The sequence below is a fragment of the Lepus europaeus genome, chromosome 2 (assembly GCF_033115175.1).
Source record: "Lepus europaeus isolate LE1 chromosome 2, mLepTim1.pri, whole genome shotgun sequence".
Classification (NCBI taxonomy): Eukaryota; Metazoa; Chordata; class Mammalia; order Lagomorpha; family Leporidae; genus Lepus; species Lepus europaeus.
In genome coordinates, this window is record NC_084828.1 from 151,963,835 (window position 1) to 151,984,183 (window position 20,349).

General features: G+C 51.8%; 1 protein-coding gene across 5 annotated transcripts in view; it reads right to left on the reverse strand.

Annotated features, from left to right (window-relative positions):
- Positions 1-20,349, reverse strand: part of RFTN1 (raftlin, lipid raft linker 1) — a 225,564-nt gene that overhangs the window by 96,142 nt on the left and 109,073 nt on the right. For all 5 annotated transcript variants that reach the window (XM_062215040.1, XM_062215057.1, XM_062215030.1 and 2 more), the window contains exon 4: positions 3,127-3,235. In XM_062215040.1, coding sequence (XP_062071024.1) covers positions 3,127-3,235 — 109 coding nt within the window. The remainder of the gene's footprint in view (positions 1-3,126; positions 3,236-20,349) is intronic.

Consider the following 20,349-nt stretch of genomic DNA (forward strand, 5'->3'; position numbering starts at 1 on the left):
CCTTGCGCACCTGCAGACAAACTCCCGGTCAGACATCACAGTGCTGCCCTGGTTCAAGCCATTTTTATTTAAACACCAGGGGTGGGTGTGGCAGGAGCAGGATGCCACAGCGGGTTTTAAAGAGTATCGTTTTCAAAATGTTAAAGAAGAATAATTCTTCTTTTTAAAGATTTATTTATTTATTTGGAAGTCAGAGATACACAGAAAGAGGAGGAGAGAGAGAGAGGTCTTCCATCTGCTTGTTCACTCCCCAATTGGCCACAGTGGCTGCGTTGATCTGAAGCCAGGAGCCAGGAGCTTCTTCCGGGTCTCCCACATGGGTGCAGGGGCCCAAGGACGTGGGCCATCCTCTACTGCTTTCCCAGGCCATAGCAGAGAGCTGGATTGGAAGAGGAGCAGCCGGGACTCGAACCGGCGCCCATATGTGATGCCGGCATTGCAGGCGGCGGCTTTACCCGCTATGCCACAGCTCCGGCCCCAGAATTCTTACACCAACGCAGAACGAGCATGTGTCAATCACCTATGTAACACATACTGGACACATTATCAGATACAGATGTGCACATACACTTTTATCAGTAGTGCTGGAAAAGAATGCGGGGGGTAAAAGTTACATAAAACTGGTGAGTGACCTCCAGGGTACAGAAACTCGGAGGTTACATCCTGCTGGACAGGAACCTGGCACCCCACAGGCCCGCTACCCGGGCTCCTGCTTCCTGAACAGCTGACACGGGCACAGTGCAAAGCGTGAGCCACGTGATGATCTGGATGGCTTAAGACAAAGGCATCAAATCACCTGTCTGTAAAAAAGCAGGTCTGGGGGCCGGCGATGCTGTGTAGCGGGTCAAGCCACCGGCTGCAGTACCGGCATCCCATACAGGCACTGGCTCATGTACAGCTGTTCCACTTCCAATCCAACTCTCTGCTAATGGCCTAGGAAAAACATCAGAGGATGGTACAAGTATTTGGGCTCTTGCTATTCATGTGGGAGACCTAGAAGAAGCTCATGGCTCCTGGCTTTGGTCTGGCTCAGCCCTGGCCATTGTGGCTATCTGGGGAGTGAACCAGTGGATGGAAGAGCTCTAACTCTTTTAAATGGATAAATTAAATCTTTAACAAAAAAAAAGGAGAGGACTGGCATTGTGGCATAGTAGGTTAAGCCTCTACCTGTAGCACTGACATCCCATATGGGCACTGGCTGTGTCCTGGCTGCTCCTCTTCCAATCCAGCTCTCTGCATATTGCCTGAGAAAGCAGTGGAGGATGACCCAAGTCCTTGGGCCCCTGCAACCACGTGGGAGACCTGGAGGAAGCTCTTGGTTCCTGGCTGCAGTCTGGCCCACTTCCAGCTGTTGCAGCCATCTGGGGAGCGAACCAGAGTATGGAAGACCTCTCTCTCTGTTTCTCCCTCTGTCTCTCTGCCTTACAAACAGGTAAATAAAATCTCAAATATCCTATGCCTCCGAATCTTAATTACAGAGCCATTTCCAAAATTATTTTCCCTCAGTATGCAGATCTGAGAGTCAATGTCCTCACTCGAGTTGATTAAAGTACTTTGGCTGCAGCAATTCAAAGATGGCCCTACTTATACAGATGTCTACATGGGTGATAAAACAAACAACCAAAGTCGTGTTCTTACATTCATGCAAGTGTGACAAAACTACTTTCCCCCATTTCTTAAATAATGATCAGCTTGTTGCTTATAAGCCAGGCCAGCACTTCTCCTACCCTCACCCACCCTCTCTCCCAGCCGCCCCTCTGATGCCCAGTTGCCATTGGCTCCCACCTGCCTCAAGCCCTCACCTGTGCCCCTCCCTCTGCCCCAGAACAGCTACAAGGACCATGACTCCTCCTCCACTTCCTCCTCCTCCAGCCTAGACAGGCGGCACCTTGCTCCTCTACCCCGTGTCCCTCCACCCCTGTCCATACCCCAGGGCCTGCTTCCCAGTCCTGTTCCATGCCAGTGAGATTTATGAATGAACTCCCTCCTGAGCCGACAGAGCTCAAACACTGCACGGCCACCTCTGCAGGGCAGGAGACGCCGTTACAGCCACAAGTGCCCACATAGACGACCACGGTCCAGGAACATTTTCATGGAGCTCAAAGTTGCCCGTGCCTGGTGATGCTGTTCCCTAGCAACATCGTGGCCGCATGTGGCGGTAGTGTCACTGGCATAAATAAACCCACCACACTGCCAGTCTTCTGAAAGTAGAGCACAGGCCAGGAGGCACAGTGCACAGTACCTGATAATGGTAACAACCAACTCTGCTACTGGGCTATATATTCACTATGCTTTCTGCTTTTATTTTAGGGTCTGCTCTCACCTGTGAACAAGCAGCTTGCTTAGGCAGCAGCCTCACACATCTTGTGCTCGCTGCGTCTCCTGATGGCCTCAGGAGGCCACCTTGCGGGGCTGACCAGCCAGCGTCGTGTTAAGTGCCTGCTACGAGGTTGCCACGGCACTGGGATCGCCTAAGGACTCACACCTCTCAGGGCAGAACCAGTGGCTCAGCAATGCACGGCTGCACGCCGGAAGGCGCGGTGAGGGGTGAGGGGGTGAGGGGTGAGGGAGAACGAGACGGATGTTAGGCAATGGCCCAAGGACATTCCTTCTGCAGTCCATGTCATGTTGAAACTCAAGGGGACCCTGCAATCAGGCACGGAACCTCACGCAGCATGAAGAGAAGTTCAAAACCAGACGTTTCTGGGTGGAGAGACATTCCCTGCAGCCCGCAGCTTTCTGTGGTGCAACCACACGCCAGCGGCCACAGGAATCTGGGTCCCGAGGAGGAAAGGCAGGGGGGCCCGTGGCAACAAAGGCACACAGCCCAAGAGGAAGGCGGGATGGGGAGGTGCACCCCATCGGGCGGGGGAGGGGTCTGGTGAGGGGGTCCCAGCCACAAGCACGTGGGCTGTCAGCCACTGCTCCAGCTCTGAAGACAGAATCTGGGTCCCTGGGGGGGGGCACAGCGGCGTTCCAGGGTCAGCGCCCCTGGAGCCAGGGGTGGGAGGGCTGCTCCCTGGGAGACTGACCAAGGTCTAGGTCACGGCTCCCCAGCCCCCCAGGGCGTGGCCAGCCTGCCCGAGGCCAGCTCACCTGCCCTGGGAACTCGCTCCATGTGCTCACCTTCTTAATGAACTCCGGGATGATTTTTTGGTCTGACAGGTGGTCCAAGGAAGAGCAGCAGTCTAATTCCAGGACGTAGCCTTCGTTGTGAACATCACTCTTCTGAGATCTGGAGAGACAGAGAAACACACCCACATAGGAAGACTGAAATTTTGCACACTATAAAAAGAAAAAAAATAATAATCAGTGGGTATTTAATGAAGTCCCGGATTCTTCCCTGAAAGAGGCTGCCAGAAAAGCATTGCTAAAAACAACGATGGTCAACAGCTCCAGCAGACAGAGACCCAGATCGTGGAGAGACCTCCAGGAAGCATCATCATGTGAAACACGACATGAGAACGGGTAAACAGCACACACGGAGCCCCAGTCACACACCTGTCCCAGGGGCTCATGACTGCCAGCCGGTGCACAGAGCAGGGGTCCAAGGACCTGGGCCATCTTCCACTGCCCTCCCAGGCCATAGCAGAGAGCTGGATCAGAAACAGAGCAGCTGGGACTTGAACCAGCCCCCACATGTGATGCTGGCACTGCAGGCAGCAGCCTTACCCGCTATGCCACAGCGCCACCCACCCCATTCATCTTTAAAAGATTTTAATCCTACAGAAAACGATCTGGCAAAAACCTATCAAATTAAAGATGCACTAAAGGTAGAGTGGGAGGCAGTTCAAGTCGACATCCAGGAAGGCAGCGCACGTGAGCGATGGGATGAGGCCAAGGCCTTCAGCCCCAAGGTCAATGTACACATGTGCGCACACAGACGGGGGGCTGCTCTTGCCGGCCACGCTCCCGCCACACAGACACACAGAGCACAGCCATGCCCATCAGAACCAGCAGGAAACGCCCCATGCGGATCTCTGGAGGACGCTAACTGGTCTGGCCATGTGGGTGTTAGAAACTAAAGGAGATTCCTTGGTAACCAGCGGCAGACAGCACGTGCTCTGTAGAGAGTGGAAACTAGAGACGGGGCTCCAGCTCTAACCAGGGTTCCCACCACAGGCATCCATCTGGGCAGCTGAGGGACAAGCAGGGCCCTCCTGCCCACCGGAGGTCGCTCTACCAAGTAGGGATCAAAAAGCTCTTCAACACACTGACTCCAAGACCTATCCCACCAACAGCTTCTGAATATAAATTGGCTATTTTTTTTATTAAAATAGTTTTAAGTGAACTTCCAGGATTCTTATACAGCGTGGGAGGCAACTTACGCTACCATGTACCACCTGGGTATGAGTCACATGAAATGGAAAAGTGAAAGAAAACTAAAGAGGATTTGGTTTTTGCAGGTGTGCGACTGCGGTTCACGAAGCAAGCCAATTTGAGCAGCTCGTTTTCAGTTTACTTTTCCCTCTAACCCATCCTGTGTTCAGAGGGAGGGTACCGAAACGTAATAGAATGCCGACTCCCAGCTGGTCAACCCGGCAGAAACCAAGTGCCCAAGGATGACCCAATTCTGAACCCCAGTCCTCTTGTCTCACTGCTTGCTCAGAGGCTGCACTCAGCTTCTCCTTTGCCCTCCGGGTAAAAGGCGTGTGATGAGGAACTGAAGCAGAAGATCCCGAACTTTCCAAAGGAAAGACTCGGCCAAGACCCACAGTGTCGCACGCACCAGAGTACTTCTCAAGCAAAATGCAATGAACACATGAGGTCGTTCAGCAACAGGATTTTGAAATCCAGGAAGAGGAAGAGGGTTTTTTTTTTTTTTTTTTTTAATAATACACATTTTCCACAGACTTTTCAAAGAGCCCTCGAATGCTCTGACTGGCAGGACCCTGCATTTATGTGGGTTCTCAAACCACAAAGCCTGGGCCAGGGAAGGGTGAACCCCCCATCTCCTCTGAGGCATACGCTACCGGCAGATGGCCTACCGTCCGTCACTTAGGAACAGCCACTGAGGTTTCACACGATGAGTTGGAAGCCTGTCGTCATTTTAAGTGGGTCCACCCTGGATCCACCCAGGGAACCCCTGGACGTGAACAGGGAGGCCGGCTGACCGTGAGCAGTTCACAGCCTGACGCACGAGGGTGCAGGATGTGGTAACTGCCATCTCTGCTTCTGGAACGAGAAGTTCCCCCCACCACCACGGCGGGCAGCTCGCTCCACTGCACACCCAACCCTCAAAGGAGAACAGGCGCTCAACACGAACAGGCGGTGGCGCGCTTCCGGCCTGAACCGCGGACACTTCCGCCTCGCCCCGCGGCTTCTTGGAGAAGCAAATCCAGGACACTGAGGGAGCTGATGAGCAGCTAATGGCTTTCCCTGCCTTTGGCAATTAGCTCCCCAACCTGAGAATAGTGGGTACTGAATGCTGAAGATGAGAAGAGGCAGTGAGAGCCCCAGAGCCACCCAAGGGCCTGGGCCTCGAAGTGCAAGCCCTGTGAGGCTGCAGGTGCAGCCTGATCCGGTGAAGGCACAATCGCAAAGAAACTCGCTCCCTGCCACCTACCCAACACGCAACAGCACAAAATCCAGTGCAAAGGTGGCCTGTACAGCCGCCCTGGGAACTTCTGGGCTCCTCGGCTCTCAAGAGCCGGGATAAACACACCCCAACATGACCCCCGAAACACCTCCCCATCCTGGCATTCACACTCCAGCCCCCTAGAGTGGGGCGGGATCTGTGAAGACGGCAGAGGCGACCGATGGCACCCCCATGATGACATCACGTTCTAGGACTCCATCAGGGCAGACCGGAGCGCCAGACCCCATCCTGGCTCAGAGAAGGCTTGTTAGGTTGTGAGATGGCTGCAGAGCCAGGAACTGGGGGCCGCCCCTGGACCACGGCTGCACAGAAACAAGGATCTCCATCGAATGGGCTGGCAGAGCCTGGGGGTGGACCCTCCCCCAGCCAAGCCTCTGAGGAGGCTGCAGCCCCAGCTAATGGGAGAGTGCAGAGCGATGGGGCAAAGCTCGGGGCGGGAAGCAGAGAGCTCCAGTAAGAAGCTGGGAGATGATAAACGCCGGCTGCTTGGGGCCACTGCATCTGTCACAGTTCATCGCCCAGTAGAGAAACCTAATGCAGTTCCAAGGAGGAAGCCACGACAGGTTCACAAATGGGCTTCTCACCGGTAGCCTGCTAGCGGCAGCCTCCGGGGGCCCAGGAACAGGGCCATCCAGGAAGATGTCTCCAAGAAGAGCCCCCGGGCCTGGCCATCTAGGGCCCTAGGAGGAGGGAGAAGGTAGTCCGCTCTCCACCAAGTGGCTCCGGAAGCAGCAGTCACCTGGGACTCCCAGCTGAGCAGCGCTGGTCACCCTCCTGGGGGCGGGGGATGGGCAGACATCAGGGTTTCCCAAAAGGCTGAGTCACTGCATTCGTCTGGGAAAGGACACGGGAAACCACCAAACTTCCCCGGCACTGACGCCCAGCTGGCCTCCCCTCCGGGAAGGAACAGAGGGAGCGGGTCAGACAGCAAGAGAAGAGAGGAGTAGAACGCACTGCTGCAGGTGCAGGAGAGCCTGCCGGCCACCTTGGGAGGGAATTACAGCCAAAGGCTCCTATCCAGCAAAGCCCTCCTAGAAAACACGACTAACAATGCAACGTGCTTCCCCACGGCTCTCTGTGCCCAAGTCATAAACTCCACTGGCTTTACTGCACTTACAAGCTGGGTTCTAGGACTCGCCAGAGGCAAGTCACTTACCAGCCATAAGCCTTTACTTAAAGGCTGGCTTCGGTTTCTTGCAGTGTTTAGTGGGAGTATTCTGTGGAGCAATCTCTTAGCATCATTCTAAGGATGAAACAAGACAAAAATGTGCAAAGCCCTCGGCATAGGCAATGGCACAAGATCCTGCCCGGTATTACCCCTGCTGATGAGTTATTATCTATAGTGTGTCCTCCCCTTCTCCTTCTCGGCACTGTCATAGTTCATAGGGACTAACTGGAGGATACACACTGACCACACTATCACTGTGTCATGTACTGCCCGTTAGCACCAGCCACAGACAGAAGGGACGACCTCTGCCCTGGTGAGTGAACTATCTAGCAGAGGGAGAAAGACATCAGCACACACGAGCAATGGTGTCTGTGCAAAGTAAAAACAGAGTGAGGAGAACCAGGAGCGTGCAGAAGGCAGGTGCTCAGGCTGGCCTCCTTGAGGAGCTGCAACGTGGGATGAAGATGTGTAGAAGATGAGGGGGTGGGCGATGGAAACAACCAGACACAGGGGGAACTCATGCCGAGGCCCTGTGGTCAGAGCTCAGTGAAGAAGGAGAGAGGGGGGGAGGGAGAGAGACAGAGAGAGAGAGAGAGACAGACAGAGAGAGAGGCTGACTACAGGCAACCAGATAACAACAGATCTTCCAGGCCACAGTGCAGACAGATGCTTTCACTTAATACAACAGGGGAAGTCCTCCTTGAGCGGCATTGCAGAGACAAATGACAAAATCTGATTCGTTTTAAAAGGACCATCTGGCTGCAGGGGCAGCTCAGAGACCACCTCAGCGGGGCAGGCGGGGATGACAGTGGCCCGAGTGGGTTGCTCACAGTGTCTGGCTATGCTTCCAAGGCTGAGCCTTCAAGGTTTTCCGTGGGAACTGTCAGGAGGGTGAGAAAGGAAGACAGCAGGTGAGGATGACCCCAAAGATTTTACCCTGGCCACAACCATGCTGGGGAAAGCTTGTGTGTTGCAAGCTTCGGGGGACCAGGGTGAATACCTCTTCAGATGAGCTGAACTTGACACATGCAGGACACATCCAAGGGGGAACGTCTGGTGGACAGAGGAATACATACTCGGGGCCAGGCTGCAGGGAAGAGCACCTGAGATGCACATCTGAGAGTCGTCGGCTTCCAGATGGTATTAAAACCCGGAGATCTGATGGGATCTCCGCTCACACAGAGGTAGAGGGGTGCAGGGCTGAGCTTGGGGGCCCTCCATCGCAAAGAGACTGAGAAGAAACCTGGGGAAGAAGGAAGCAAATCCACAGGGCGTGCTGCCTAAGCCCAGGAAGCCTCTCCGGGGAGAACGGGAGCCGCCCAGCCACCAACAGGCAGGCATGCAGGCAGGTCCCCTCCTCTCCAGTGTACCAGGCTTCCTGGAATCCCAAGAGGAAACTGATTTAGCCCACACCATCAAACAGGTGTGATGCGGTCTTGTTTATCTTTACTGTGTGATAACCCTGTTCAATCAGCACATTGTCCAAGTAATGTGGTTCCTTAAAAAAAAAATCCTCATGCTGCCTAGTCATTTTCCAGAAACAGCCTGGGGGAAATTGATTAAAAAGAGCTCTATCTAAGCCAGCTCCTATTTGGGGCCCCATTTTTGCACAGCACTGGAGAGCTGAAAGGTCCACCCCCAAGCATTCCAGAGGGGACTTTTGGAAATGAAGTGGGAACGAAAGGATGTTACTGAGCAGAGAGGTGACGCCCTGAAAACCAAGCATGAAAAAGACAAGAGGAAGCCAGCGCCGCGGCTCACTAGGCTAATCCTCCGCCTTGTGGCGCCGGCACACCGGGTTCTAGTCCCGGTGGGGCACCGATCCTGTCCCGGTTGCCCCTCTTCCAGTCCAGCTCTCTGCTGTGGCCAGGGAGTGCAGTGGAGGATGGCCCAAGTGCTTGGGCCCTGCACCCCATGGGAGACCAGGAGAAGCACCTGGCTCCTGGCTTCGGATCAGCGCGGTGCGCCGGCCGCAGCGCACCTACCGCGGCGGCCATTGGAGGGTGAACCAACTGCAAAGGAAGACCTTTCTCTCTGTCTCTCTCTACTGTCCACTCTGCCTGTCAAAAAAGAAAAAAAAAAGAAAAAGAAAAAGACAAGAGGAATCCAAGATCCCAGAGTGGCCAATGGAGCCAGCAAGACACACAAACACAGCAGGTCTCACTGCTGGGGACAAAGGAAAAGCAGGCGACACATCGGAGCCCAGGCAAGCTTCAAAAAAACACATCAGAGCTCAAGTGACTGGGTCTCCACCACCCAGGTGGGAGAACAGAATCGAGTGCCCAGCGCCTGGCTTCAGCCTGGCCAGTCTCAGCCACTGTAGGCACTTGAGGAATGAACCAGCCAATGGGGGTGCAGATTCTGTCTCTCCCTCTCCCTCCCTACAATTTAAAACAAAAGTCTTTACAGAGCCATCCCAACATGCCCGTGACAACAAACTGCAGCATGGATCCTGGGACTGAGAAGAAACATCACTAGGAAAACTGGCAAAATCCCAATCAAATCTGCCATTTAAGGAACACGCCTCGGTCGGTCTCTTAGCTGGCAAATGTACCACTGACAACCTGAGACATTAACGGTGATGGAAACCTGGCAAAGGGCACAAGAGAACCCGCTGTAACATCTTCATAATTCTCCAGTTAAATCTAAAATCATTCCTGGGCCGGGTGCGTCTGTTCCTATTCTAGAGATGTTCCCTGGAAGGTCGCTGAGCCAATCTATGGGAAAAGACGTGTAGAGCCCAGAAATGCAGACTCCTGTGCCCTCGGGACACCTGTACAGGAACCTTCTAGAACAAGGGCCAGGGAAGAAGGAAATGGAAGCAGGGACTCTGTGCTTCCCGTACTGAGCTACGCTCAAAAGCCCTTTCAACTTCTCACTTTCCTCACTCCTTTCTATTTTCTGTTGCAGCAAAACACACATTCAGCACTGACCAAAGCGTCCGATTCGGCGTCAAGCGCCCACAGTGTCGCACAGCCACCATTGCCATCCGTGTCTAGAACTTCTGCCTCACCCTCCGCTGTGCACGTTCCTTTACATTACTAAGACCTGGGCCAAATCAGAACGAACAAGGGGAAAGAATTAGAGAAATCCCAGCCGACACACACGGAACAGTCGTTCCGGACATGGAGGATCTGCACACAGATCTCTTCTCACCACGAGGTGGGGGCAGGTGTCCTTGTGCCCGCGAGCGGAAGTCCCCTCGTGTTCACACACCTGGCCGCAGAGGCCAGGGAGCTTCATGAGGAGGGAGAGATCACCTGCAGCGCGCTGTGTGGCCCTCGCCGCTCACACACAGACAGCAACTGCAGTAGAAACAGCAGACTCCAAGGCTCCCAGACACCGCCCCTGCATGACTGGCACCTGTGCCGAGGGGGGTGTGGTCTCCCAGGCAGCCAGGGGGCAGAGGGTCAAAGCTACGGCTGCCAGCTCAAAACCCACGGGAGTGTTCACCCAATTACACACTCGAGGCACTCTGCTGTCAAACGAGAGCTACAAGAGTGTGCAGCAGGAGCGGGGCCACCTCGCCCATTTCCCTTCGGGCAGGTGCACATTCGCGTTCCCGTTTCTGAGAGCGACACGATTACCAACAACCTGGTCTCTGCGGGGAGCGCAGCCACGGTGCAGGAGCGGGGATGCACGGCACGGGAGCGTCACTGCGGTGCGGGCGAGACCACGGGGGTGGTGAAAACAGTCGACACTGTGCCCTTCCCATGCCCACCACCATGAGGATCCCAGGCCAGAGGTAGCCAAACCTCCTAATCTTTCCAAAGAAGTCACTGAATCAGGGCTGGCGTTATGGCGAAACAGATAAGCCGCCTGCATCCTATACTAGCGCTGGTTCAAGTCCTGGCTGCTCCACTTCCATTCCAGCTCCCTGCTAATGCTTAGGCCCCTGACACCCACGTGGGAGACTCAGATGGAGTTTTAGGCTCCTGGTTTCAGTCTGGTCCAGCCCCAGTCATTGCAGCCATCTGGAAAGTAAACTAGCAGATGGAAGAACCCCTCCCACCCCCACCCCCCCCACACACACCCGCTGTCATTCTGCCTTTCAAATAAACAAATACTTTATTTTTAATATTTTATTTATTTATTTGAAAGTCAGAGTTACAGAGAGAAGGAGAGGCAGAGAGAGAGAAGAGAGAGAGAGAGAGAGAGAGGTCTTCCATCCGTTGATTCACTCTCCAATTGGCCGCAACAGTCGGAGTGGCGCTGATCCGAAGCCAGGAGCTTCTTCCATGTCTCCTACACAGGTGCAGGGGCCAAGAACTTGGACCATCTTCTATTGCTTTCCCAGGCCATAAGCAGAGAGCTGGATTTGAAGTGGAGCAGCCGGGACATGAACCAGTGCCCATATAGGATGCCAGCACTGTAGGCAGCGGCTTTACCCACTATGCCACAGCACCGGCCCCATGAATACATTTTTTTAAAGGAAGCCACTAAATGTTTTTATGTAAGCCATAGCTGTTAAATTTTCAAACACTGCTTTTATTTATCTATTTTATTTATTTATTTGGGAGGCAGAGAGAGAGAAAGAAGACTCCCATCGTTCACTCACCAGATGCCCCAGCAGCCAGGGGTTAGACCAAAGCCGGAAGCCAAGGAACTGAACCCAGTTCTTCCACACAGGTGGCAAGGACAGAACTCCCGGAGTCACCACCCACTGCCTCCCTGGATGCACGCAGTAGCAGGAAGCTGGGATCAAAAGCGGAGCCGAGGCTCAAGCCCAGGCACTCTGATACGGGATGCAGGTGCCCCAAGGGCTGTATCAGCCACCACGCCAAATGTCCACCCCCAGAATTCAGCATTGTGAGGATCAACGTTTTGGGGACTGAAGCTGCACTGACCTCTGGGCCACATCCACAACACCCCAGCAGGAGTTGCATTAGGCTGAACGCCGGGCCACGGAGAAGAGGGAAGCCAGCACCCCACCATGTGACCATCCAAATGACGAAGGCATCAACCACACAGACATGGCGGGGGACCACGGTGGCACTGCCCCTGCCAGCCGCTCCCCACTGAGAAGGAGCTGGCCACTGCCTTCACAAGCCCCCGCCTCTGCACTCAAGTGGCTGGGCCAGTGAGAACCCTTTGTGAAGCCAGGGAAAGCTCAGATTTGCATGTAAATAGTGTCACAGTGAGTGTGTGGAACACACAGAATTGTCTCGGCCAGCAGGGTCAAGCCTCGGATCAACCTGATGATGTGCCAAGAAGTCAGCAGGACATACACTGGGGTCTTGTGCATGGATCTAAAACGAGGTTACTAAAAAATAAACGCCTGTCGTGAAACTATGATAAACTATACTTTTAAATACTAAGCGTGTGACCAAAAACTATGATACACATTACTTTTAAATAATAAACACGGACTAGATCTCACGTCAACTCATAAATCCCTTCGACGGCTTCAAAGACCATGAGTTTAAACAATGTCTTCTTTTTCCCAGGACACTGAGTATGATTTAAACTTGAGTTATGAAAAGAAAGGCGAGAGAATGGGCAGATCAATCAACAGGGTTATTTTTGCTTCCTTTTGAAAGAACCGAAAGAAATGGTGACAAACACAAACTCCGATTACTAGGCACTTCTCCAACCAGAGGAAAAAAAATACTAAATGTCAGCTGACAGAAACAAATTTTCTATCTCTGGGAAACAGGAAGAAATTTTGAGGATTTTTTTTTTTAATCCTCCAAAGCAACACCAGTTTCAAGTGGAATAGTCTGGATTTTTTTTTTTTTTTTAAGGAGTAGTAGGGGAAAAAATGAAGACACCAGGGCTGAAAATGATTTATCCATGAAGGAGAAGGAAGGCTTCCTCGAGTCCCATTAACTCACAGATAACCACCAACCACACAAGGATTTGTTTATTTGTTTTTTAGAGCACTTTTATTTAATAAATATAAATTTCGTAGGTACAGCTTCTGGAACAGAGTGGTAGATTCCTTTATTCACCTGTTCATCTCCTGCTAGACGCAGGCACATGAGGAACTGAAGGCACTCTTAAAAAGGAAAAGACATACTTGAGAAAAAAATATTTTCCTGAATCTTGAAACCAAAGCACCTTGGGGAGTTCTGAAATACAGAGGAGGAGAATCAGCCCCCGAGAGAGCCCCTGCTCTGCCCAATCTCTTGATTTTCCCTTCCTCTCCTACCAACAGATATTCACCACTGGTGTTGAAAAAGGCCTGGTGCCTCCAAGAACATTCTGGAAATGACGGCAAGATCTGTGCAAATGATACTCCCACTACACACCCTGGCGGGGGGCTGTGCACCGCCAGGTGGGTGCACTTGTTCTAGCGAAATCTGGCCACATCCTGTCTCCGTGCTTACAGTTAGGCCCTGCTCTCTGGGAGATAAGTCGCCAGTTACTGAGCGCTGTGAGGATTCACCGCTAACTTTCAAAGGCCCAGAGGGAAACAACAAACTTCATTTCAGTGCTGGGAAAGAATTCCAACACCAGCCTACAGAAGAGAGGAAAGCAGCCCCCAGGAGCAGGACCGGGGTGGGGGTGGAGGCACTTCTTCCTCTAGAATAATCTTTGCACAAGACTCCTCTTGACTTTGAAAGATGTAGCATGAACTGATGTTGTTCATAATGCACAGCTGGCAATATGTTATCACAACAGGACGCTGAACAAACGCAGATCTGCCTGCCAGGGACGGGGTTCCTATCGGTGAACAAAAACAACAGTGACAGCTCTGCACGAATAGGCTGCGTGAGACGCCCGTGAGCTGTGACCCAAGGAGGGGCAGGAAGCCTCTTCTCCACCCAAACTTAGTGCCCGTTTTCCAAAGTGAAGTTTGCTTAGCGTTTCCTCCTGTTCTAGACTGTCTGGGGATTTTCAATCTTTGCCCTTTAAGCTTTAAATAATAAAAATGCTCTGTGTCTGCACGGTTCAATAACGTAGCTACCACCCACATTTTGCAACTGATTATACCGAAATATGGTTTGTACAGTGGAGGAACTGAATGTTGCATTTTCTTTTCTTTTCTTTTCTTTTTTTTTTTTTTTTGACAGCAGAGTGGACAGTGAGAGAGAGAGACAGAGAGAAAGGTCTTCCTTTTGCCGTTGGTTCACCCTCCAATGGCCGCCGCGGCCGGTGCGCTGCGGCCGGTGCACCGCGCTGATCCGATGGCAGGAGCCAGGTGCTTCTCCTGGTCTCCCATGGGGTGCAGGGCCCAAGCACTTGGGCCATCCTCCACTGCACTCCCTGGCCACAGCAGAGAGCTGGCCTGGAAGAGGGGCAACCGGGACAGAATCCGGTGCCCTGACAGGGACCAGAACCCAGTGTGCGCCGGATGTGAATGTTGTATTTTCATTACTTTAAATTTAAATGACTAGTGGCTATGTATAGGAAAACACAGCATACCTCTGGTCTCAAACTTTATTTCTAAGATTCATTTAATTTATTTGAAAGGCAGAGTGACATAGAGAGAGGAGAGACAGAGAAAGACCTTCCACCTGCTGGTTTACTTCCCAATGACCAGGGCTAGGGGCCAGGCCAAAGTCAGGCGCCCAGAACTCCATCCAGGTCTCCACATGGGCGCAGGAGCCGAAAGACTTGGGCCATCTTCTGCTGCTTTCCCAGTTGCATTAGAAGGGAGCAGAGTTGTAAGAGGAGCAGTCAGGACTTAACCCAGTGCTCCAATATGGGATTACTGGTGTTGCAAGTGGTGGCTTAACCTGCTCACTGTAATACCAGCCCTGAGTTCTCAAATTTCAATGTGCACACTAATCATGGGGACGCTGTTGAAACACAGATTCTGATTCAGCGGCTCTGGGTGGGGCTTGAGCGTCTGCACGTAGAGAGAGCACATGGTCTGAGTAGTAAGGCTCTAACTGCTCCGGGAGTGACCCGTGTGACCCAGAGGCTGTGTGGCTCAATGGTCTCCAGAATGATCCGATCACACCCCCCAAGTCTCCTTGATAATTCCAAATGTCTTCAAACCAGGTAGAAACTGGCAGGCACCGAAGGTTAATGCTCACACCCTACCTAACAGTGAGTCTGCAACTCTTGCCAACAGTGAGTCTGGTGTGGCTTTTGGGGGTGGAGGGGAGAAGGGAGAGAGGGGAGAGAAGCAGAGAAGGGTTTTACTTCCGCGTTACTGGTATTCTCCATCCGCAATCACTTCACAGGAATCTAAGTCCTAAGTTTAGAGGGCAGTGTTGCACGGCCTGCGATGCTGGCATCGCATACAGGTGCTGGTCTGAGACCCAACTGCTCCACTTCTTACCCAGCTCCCAGGTAATGCTCCTAGGGAAGCAGCAGAGGATGGTCCAAGTGCTCAGGCTCCTGCATCCACGTGGGAGACCGAGAAGCAGCTCGGGGCTCCTGGCTTTGGCCTGGCACAGCCCCAGCTACTGGGGAGTGAACCAACAGATGGAAGATCAATCTCTCTCTCTCTTTCTCTCCTCCCCCTCCCTCCCTCCCTCTGCCAAATAATAATGATGATGATGATGATGATAATAATAAGGTCTTAAGCCTATTTCATGAGGATAACTTTCATTTAGACTGCTTATTAGCCACAGATCCACTTTGCTGAGATCTGGACTGAAAGTGTTTCCCTATACCCAGCGTGCGCGCACACACACACACACGCACACACACATGCACACAGTCCTCCCCCTTCCCGGCACAGCACCAGGGACCTCTGACAAACACACCAAGCCCAGACACCGCCTTCAACCTGACTGTTACATATCAGCAGACCTCCCTGCCTCCTGATTTTCCATACCAATAAACAGGCATCTAAGACACTGAGGCTGTCTACCCTCCTCTGGTAACCACCGGCCCAGCAGAAGACATAATTTCAGGAAGATGATGAAGCTCTAAAACAAAGCCCACTTCCAGCAGTGACACTGAACTTCATGTTTTTGAAAAACACAAGGTGGGAGTTCTCAAGTTAGCATGCTGATGGAGTTACACGATCCACAGGTTTTACTGGGAACTGGAGAAAATGACTTTAAACTTGACACGGGGGGAAAAAAAGTCAACAGTCAAAAGTTGCCAAGATCCTGAAAAAGAATAGCGCCTACCTACTGGACGTTAACAGACACTACAAGCTCACTGTAACAAAAAACTGTGGCATTAGCACCAAAACCAGCACATAGGTGAATCTGGAATGGACTCGATGCTATCAATCACTGGCAAAGCGAGGCCAATGTGATCAATGCTCTCAGCCAAGGCGACAATACAGAAGAAAGTAAAGCTAAGCCCCCTACCTCACACCATAACTCTAACCCAGCATTCTTGGGTAGGGGCAGTTTTGCCCATCAGCAACACTGGGCAATGTCTGGAGACACTTTTGACTGTGACCACCCTGGGGATGTAAGGTTTGCCACCAGTACCCCGCAGGTCCATGCCAGGGAGGCTGCTCAGGGCCCCAACAGTGCACACGACGGTCCCACGCACAATTTTCTAGCCCCAAATGCTGACAGTGCCAAGACTGTGAAATTCAACCCCAGCCCCTACCTTAACCCCACCCCTAATGGTTAAAAACTCAGTGAGGAAAGGCATTGGACAAGATTGGGGGCATCCAGGGTGGTCTGGCCGTAGACAAGGAAAGGTATTAGAAGCAGACCTAGGCTGGTGTGAACTCTGGTCCCTCCACTCAGGAGACAGGTGGACTCTGACCTGGCCAAGTACCCTCTGGGGCTCCTTTTTCTTCTTTGTGGCTTCCAGGAATAAAGATAAGTTGCACCAGGAAGCAAGGAGCAAAGAGTGGAGCCAGCCACAACAATAAATAAATGATAGCTATTATGGCCATTCAGACGATAAATCATGTGAAGAAATGCCTGCAAACACATAAGTGTTTTTTAAAAAAAAAAAAACTGTTTTTTTTTTCCTAATAAGATCCAAGTTGCCTGACAGAGCAATGTTGGGAACCTGAGCTGTAGAAATTTGAGTGGGAAAAGCGCAAGGACACAACCAGGTAGTTCTAAATCCTGGTGGTACAGGGACTGTGTTCACCTCATTCTCTGTGACAAAGGCTACTACCGAACACCTTCAGTTTGATTTGCTTTTCAGGGAGCAGAAAGAAAATAATGCATGAACAGCCCCAGGATCGGGATCTGCAAACAACGGTTGAGAGCAGAAATGGACACATCCCTGCCAGCCTGCTCGGTGGAGTCACCCGGGGAGCTCCGACGGGTCTGCAGTGGCAGCTCCGAGTCCTGAATCCAGCTCGGGGATGAGCCAGGCCACAGAGCCCCAGCCTAGCCACGGGGCCACCAATGCTGCCACTCCCGAGGAGTCCCAGAGGACACTTCTGAATAAGCTCCGAGAGCCATGAACCGGGAGTCGCTGTTGTTCTTTGCTCTGGGTCTCCAGATGAGACTGAGGCTGTACACCCACGGAGCCACCCCCACCCCAGCACGGAGCAGCCATTAACTACGGCAGCCTCACGTTGCTGAGAAATGAAATGCGAAGTGGAGGCTGGGGGGAAGAAAAAGGCCCCCTTCAGCTACAAAGTCGTCTAAAACCTCCACTGAACACGTAATCATGTTTGCAACAAATATTAACCAAAACAGCCATCATGAGGACACGATGAGCATTAATTAGGGTACTTCACACATGCAGGCCCTCAGAAAACAGGTGCTATGTGAATATGAGCTACGAATTTGGTTTTTAAAGTCTTTGTAACCATCATTAAGTTCCAACTCCCAGCTGATGAATAGGAAGCAAATGAAATGATACATTTCACTAAATCATATTTATAGCATTTACCTCTGGGTAAAATGGTCCCATTTTTCAACCATTTAAAATATTACAGAAAACAGTTGGATAGATTGTAATCATTACATTCAAGCCTCACGAACATTGAAATCACTAATAATGGACTTAACGTGCATCTGAAAGTTACCGCTCACCTGCTTCCACATTCAGACCTAAAAACGTAAAATTCAATTAGTACCAGTCTGTTCCAGGACTCATCACTGGAAATGCCCATTTATATCTATCTCCGCTTGGAAAATAGTCACAATCTACCGATTGACAAGGACAAGACAAACAAGCGCCTGCCAGGAAGATGGAACATGAGTTCTGAAATTTAATCTGGGGCAAACACATAAATATAAAAACCTAACTCTTCAGGAAAATCATTCATAACTCAATTACCTACACTATGTGCCCACTGCACTCCAGACCACACCTCAGCCTCCCCACAGTCCGCCTGCAGTGCCACCAAAGCAAGCTTCTCAGGGAGCCAAGATTTCTTTCAAGGTTGTCTATTTATTTTACTTAAAAACCAACATCGCAGCAGCCCCATCCATGTTAACACAAACAGGCAAATTCAAAGAAATGGGGTGCCTGCTCCTCTGTATCAGGAGTGCCACTCGCACTTCTCCACCATCGCAAAATATTTCTGGGAAAAGACTGGAAATCACTCATATGCTAATTCTGTCTCCCGAGGGCAGACAAGAGATAAAACTGCAGAACAGAGACTGGGAAGAGACGCAGGCAATGCCTCTGCTGTCCCCTCCACGGGACGTAAGCTGACGCACCACAGGAAGGCAGCAAGAGAGAGGAGGTGAGTCATTGAGGGGTGTGGATTGGAAAAAAAAATCTCTTTCCCCCAGAGAGCGTGGCAATGGCACATTACATTGGGAAGTGCAAACACAGTAATTAACAGTGCATCCTAAAACTTCCACACACCAGAAACGCATCCCTCCACCGCACCGCGGGGAAACAGGAGCAAGAAATTAAGGTAGTGCTGGCGGTGCTGGACAGCTCCTCAGGGGGCGGGGGCGGCTGCCCTGGAGCGCTAATCAGGCTCCCCACACCCCTCAGGAAGCAAAGAACACCTAGGAAAGACGACCCCACGCCGGACAGGAGCCAGTCCCTTCCATGTTCTGAATCTGAAATAATGACCTCCACGCTACACACACTTTGCTACCCTCCGCTGTGAGAATCCACCTCCCTCCACGTCTGCTCTCTGGGTGCAGGTGCCAATCACGGCGCCAGCGCCCCTCCATCCCCTACACTCCAGCGCTGCCCGCCCATCCGCCTCCCGAGTGCCAGCGGTTTCTAGGCCACACCCCGGCAGGCGCTACACCCCTGAGTATTTCACTTAATTATGAAGCCTCTTTCCAGAAGCCCTGCAGTTCTACCATGACTCAAAGTAATTGGTAAAAATTAGACAGAAAGAGACACAAGCCCATTTAAAGAGGGCGCTTTCAACTATAATTTTGAAAAGAATTTTCTATTTAGTTCCAATATAATTTTGTTCTTGCCCAAGCTCTGCCCTTTTCAAATGCCAAAGAAAATGCTCGTGGTAGCTTGTGCGCCATAAGAAAGGCACGATAATGCATGTGTCCTTAAAGCCCGCAGAGACAGCCTCTTCTTGCAAAGCCATGCTTTGGCGGATTTTTACAAAGAGAAAGTGAAAAACAACACACAGCCACTCTTGTGGGCCAATCACTGTCATTCTGGTGGGAAGGAGCCGAGTGCTGTGTGTGTGTGTGCGTGTCTCTGTGTGTGTGTCTGTGTGTGTCTCTGTGTGTCTGTGTGTGTCTCTGTGTGTGTCTGTGTGTCTCTGTGTGTGTGTCTCTGTGTGTCTGTGTGTCTCTGTGTGTGTCTGTGTGTGTGTCTCTGTGTGTGTCTGTGTGTGTCTCTGTGTGTGTGTCTGTGTGTCTGTCTGTGTGTATGTGTCTCTGTGTGTGTGTGTCTGTGTGTCTCTGTGTGTGTCTGTGTGTGTGTCTGTGTGTGTGTCTGTGTGTCTCTCTGTGTGTGTCTCTGTGTGTGTCTGTGTCTGTGTGTGTGTGTCTGTGTGTCTGTGTGTGTGTGTCTGTGTGTGTGTGTCTGTGTCTGTGTGTCTGTTCTGTTACTTGTGCTGTGTGGCTGCATTATCAACATGTACCTCTGGAACTGGTAAATACATAAGCCCAGAACAGACTCAGCTCCTGATAAATTTATGATCCTCTGGTGAACAACTGTAGCAAAATTCCAGGACGTGGTTTTATGAGTGAAAAACCCACTCAGGGTAGGGAATGGGAATCCCAAGACGAACAATGATTTAGCAAGGGAGCAGGAGGTGTGCAGAGCCACAAAACTCCGTAACAGTAGAGTCCCGGGCATCAAGCAAGCTTCAACGGGAAACCCCAGAGGCTGAAAGATGGCAGCCCATGACATAGGCTGGAGATATACAATGCTATGTTGGAAAAGTGAGACAACATTTTAAAAAGAGAAATCCTGACATAAAAACCCATATTCCTGGATTTCCTCGGGGAAAAAAAGTACATGATCTGGCAACATCAGAGCAGAGCTAACACATCAAGCTCCCCGATTCCCCACTCAGCGAGCCCAGCCCCCGGAGGCCTGGGATTTTGCAAGCCCTGTCTCAGAATAAAGGCAGAGTCTTCAGGACTGGGGGCCGCAGGCGGAAGGACAATAGGTAGCAGCTGAGCATTCTGGGAGCTGGTCTCCTGGAAAACAGCCCAAAGTCAAAAAACCCAGCCTGGCATTTGGCACAACCCTTAGGTACTGCTTAGGATGCCTGCATGCTATATTAGAACTCGAAGTTCGGGGCCGGCATCCCATGTGGGCGCCAGTTTGAGACTCGGATGCTCCACTTCCGATCCAGCTC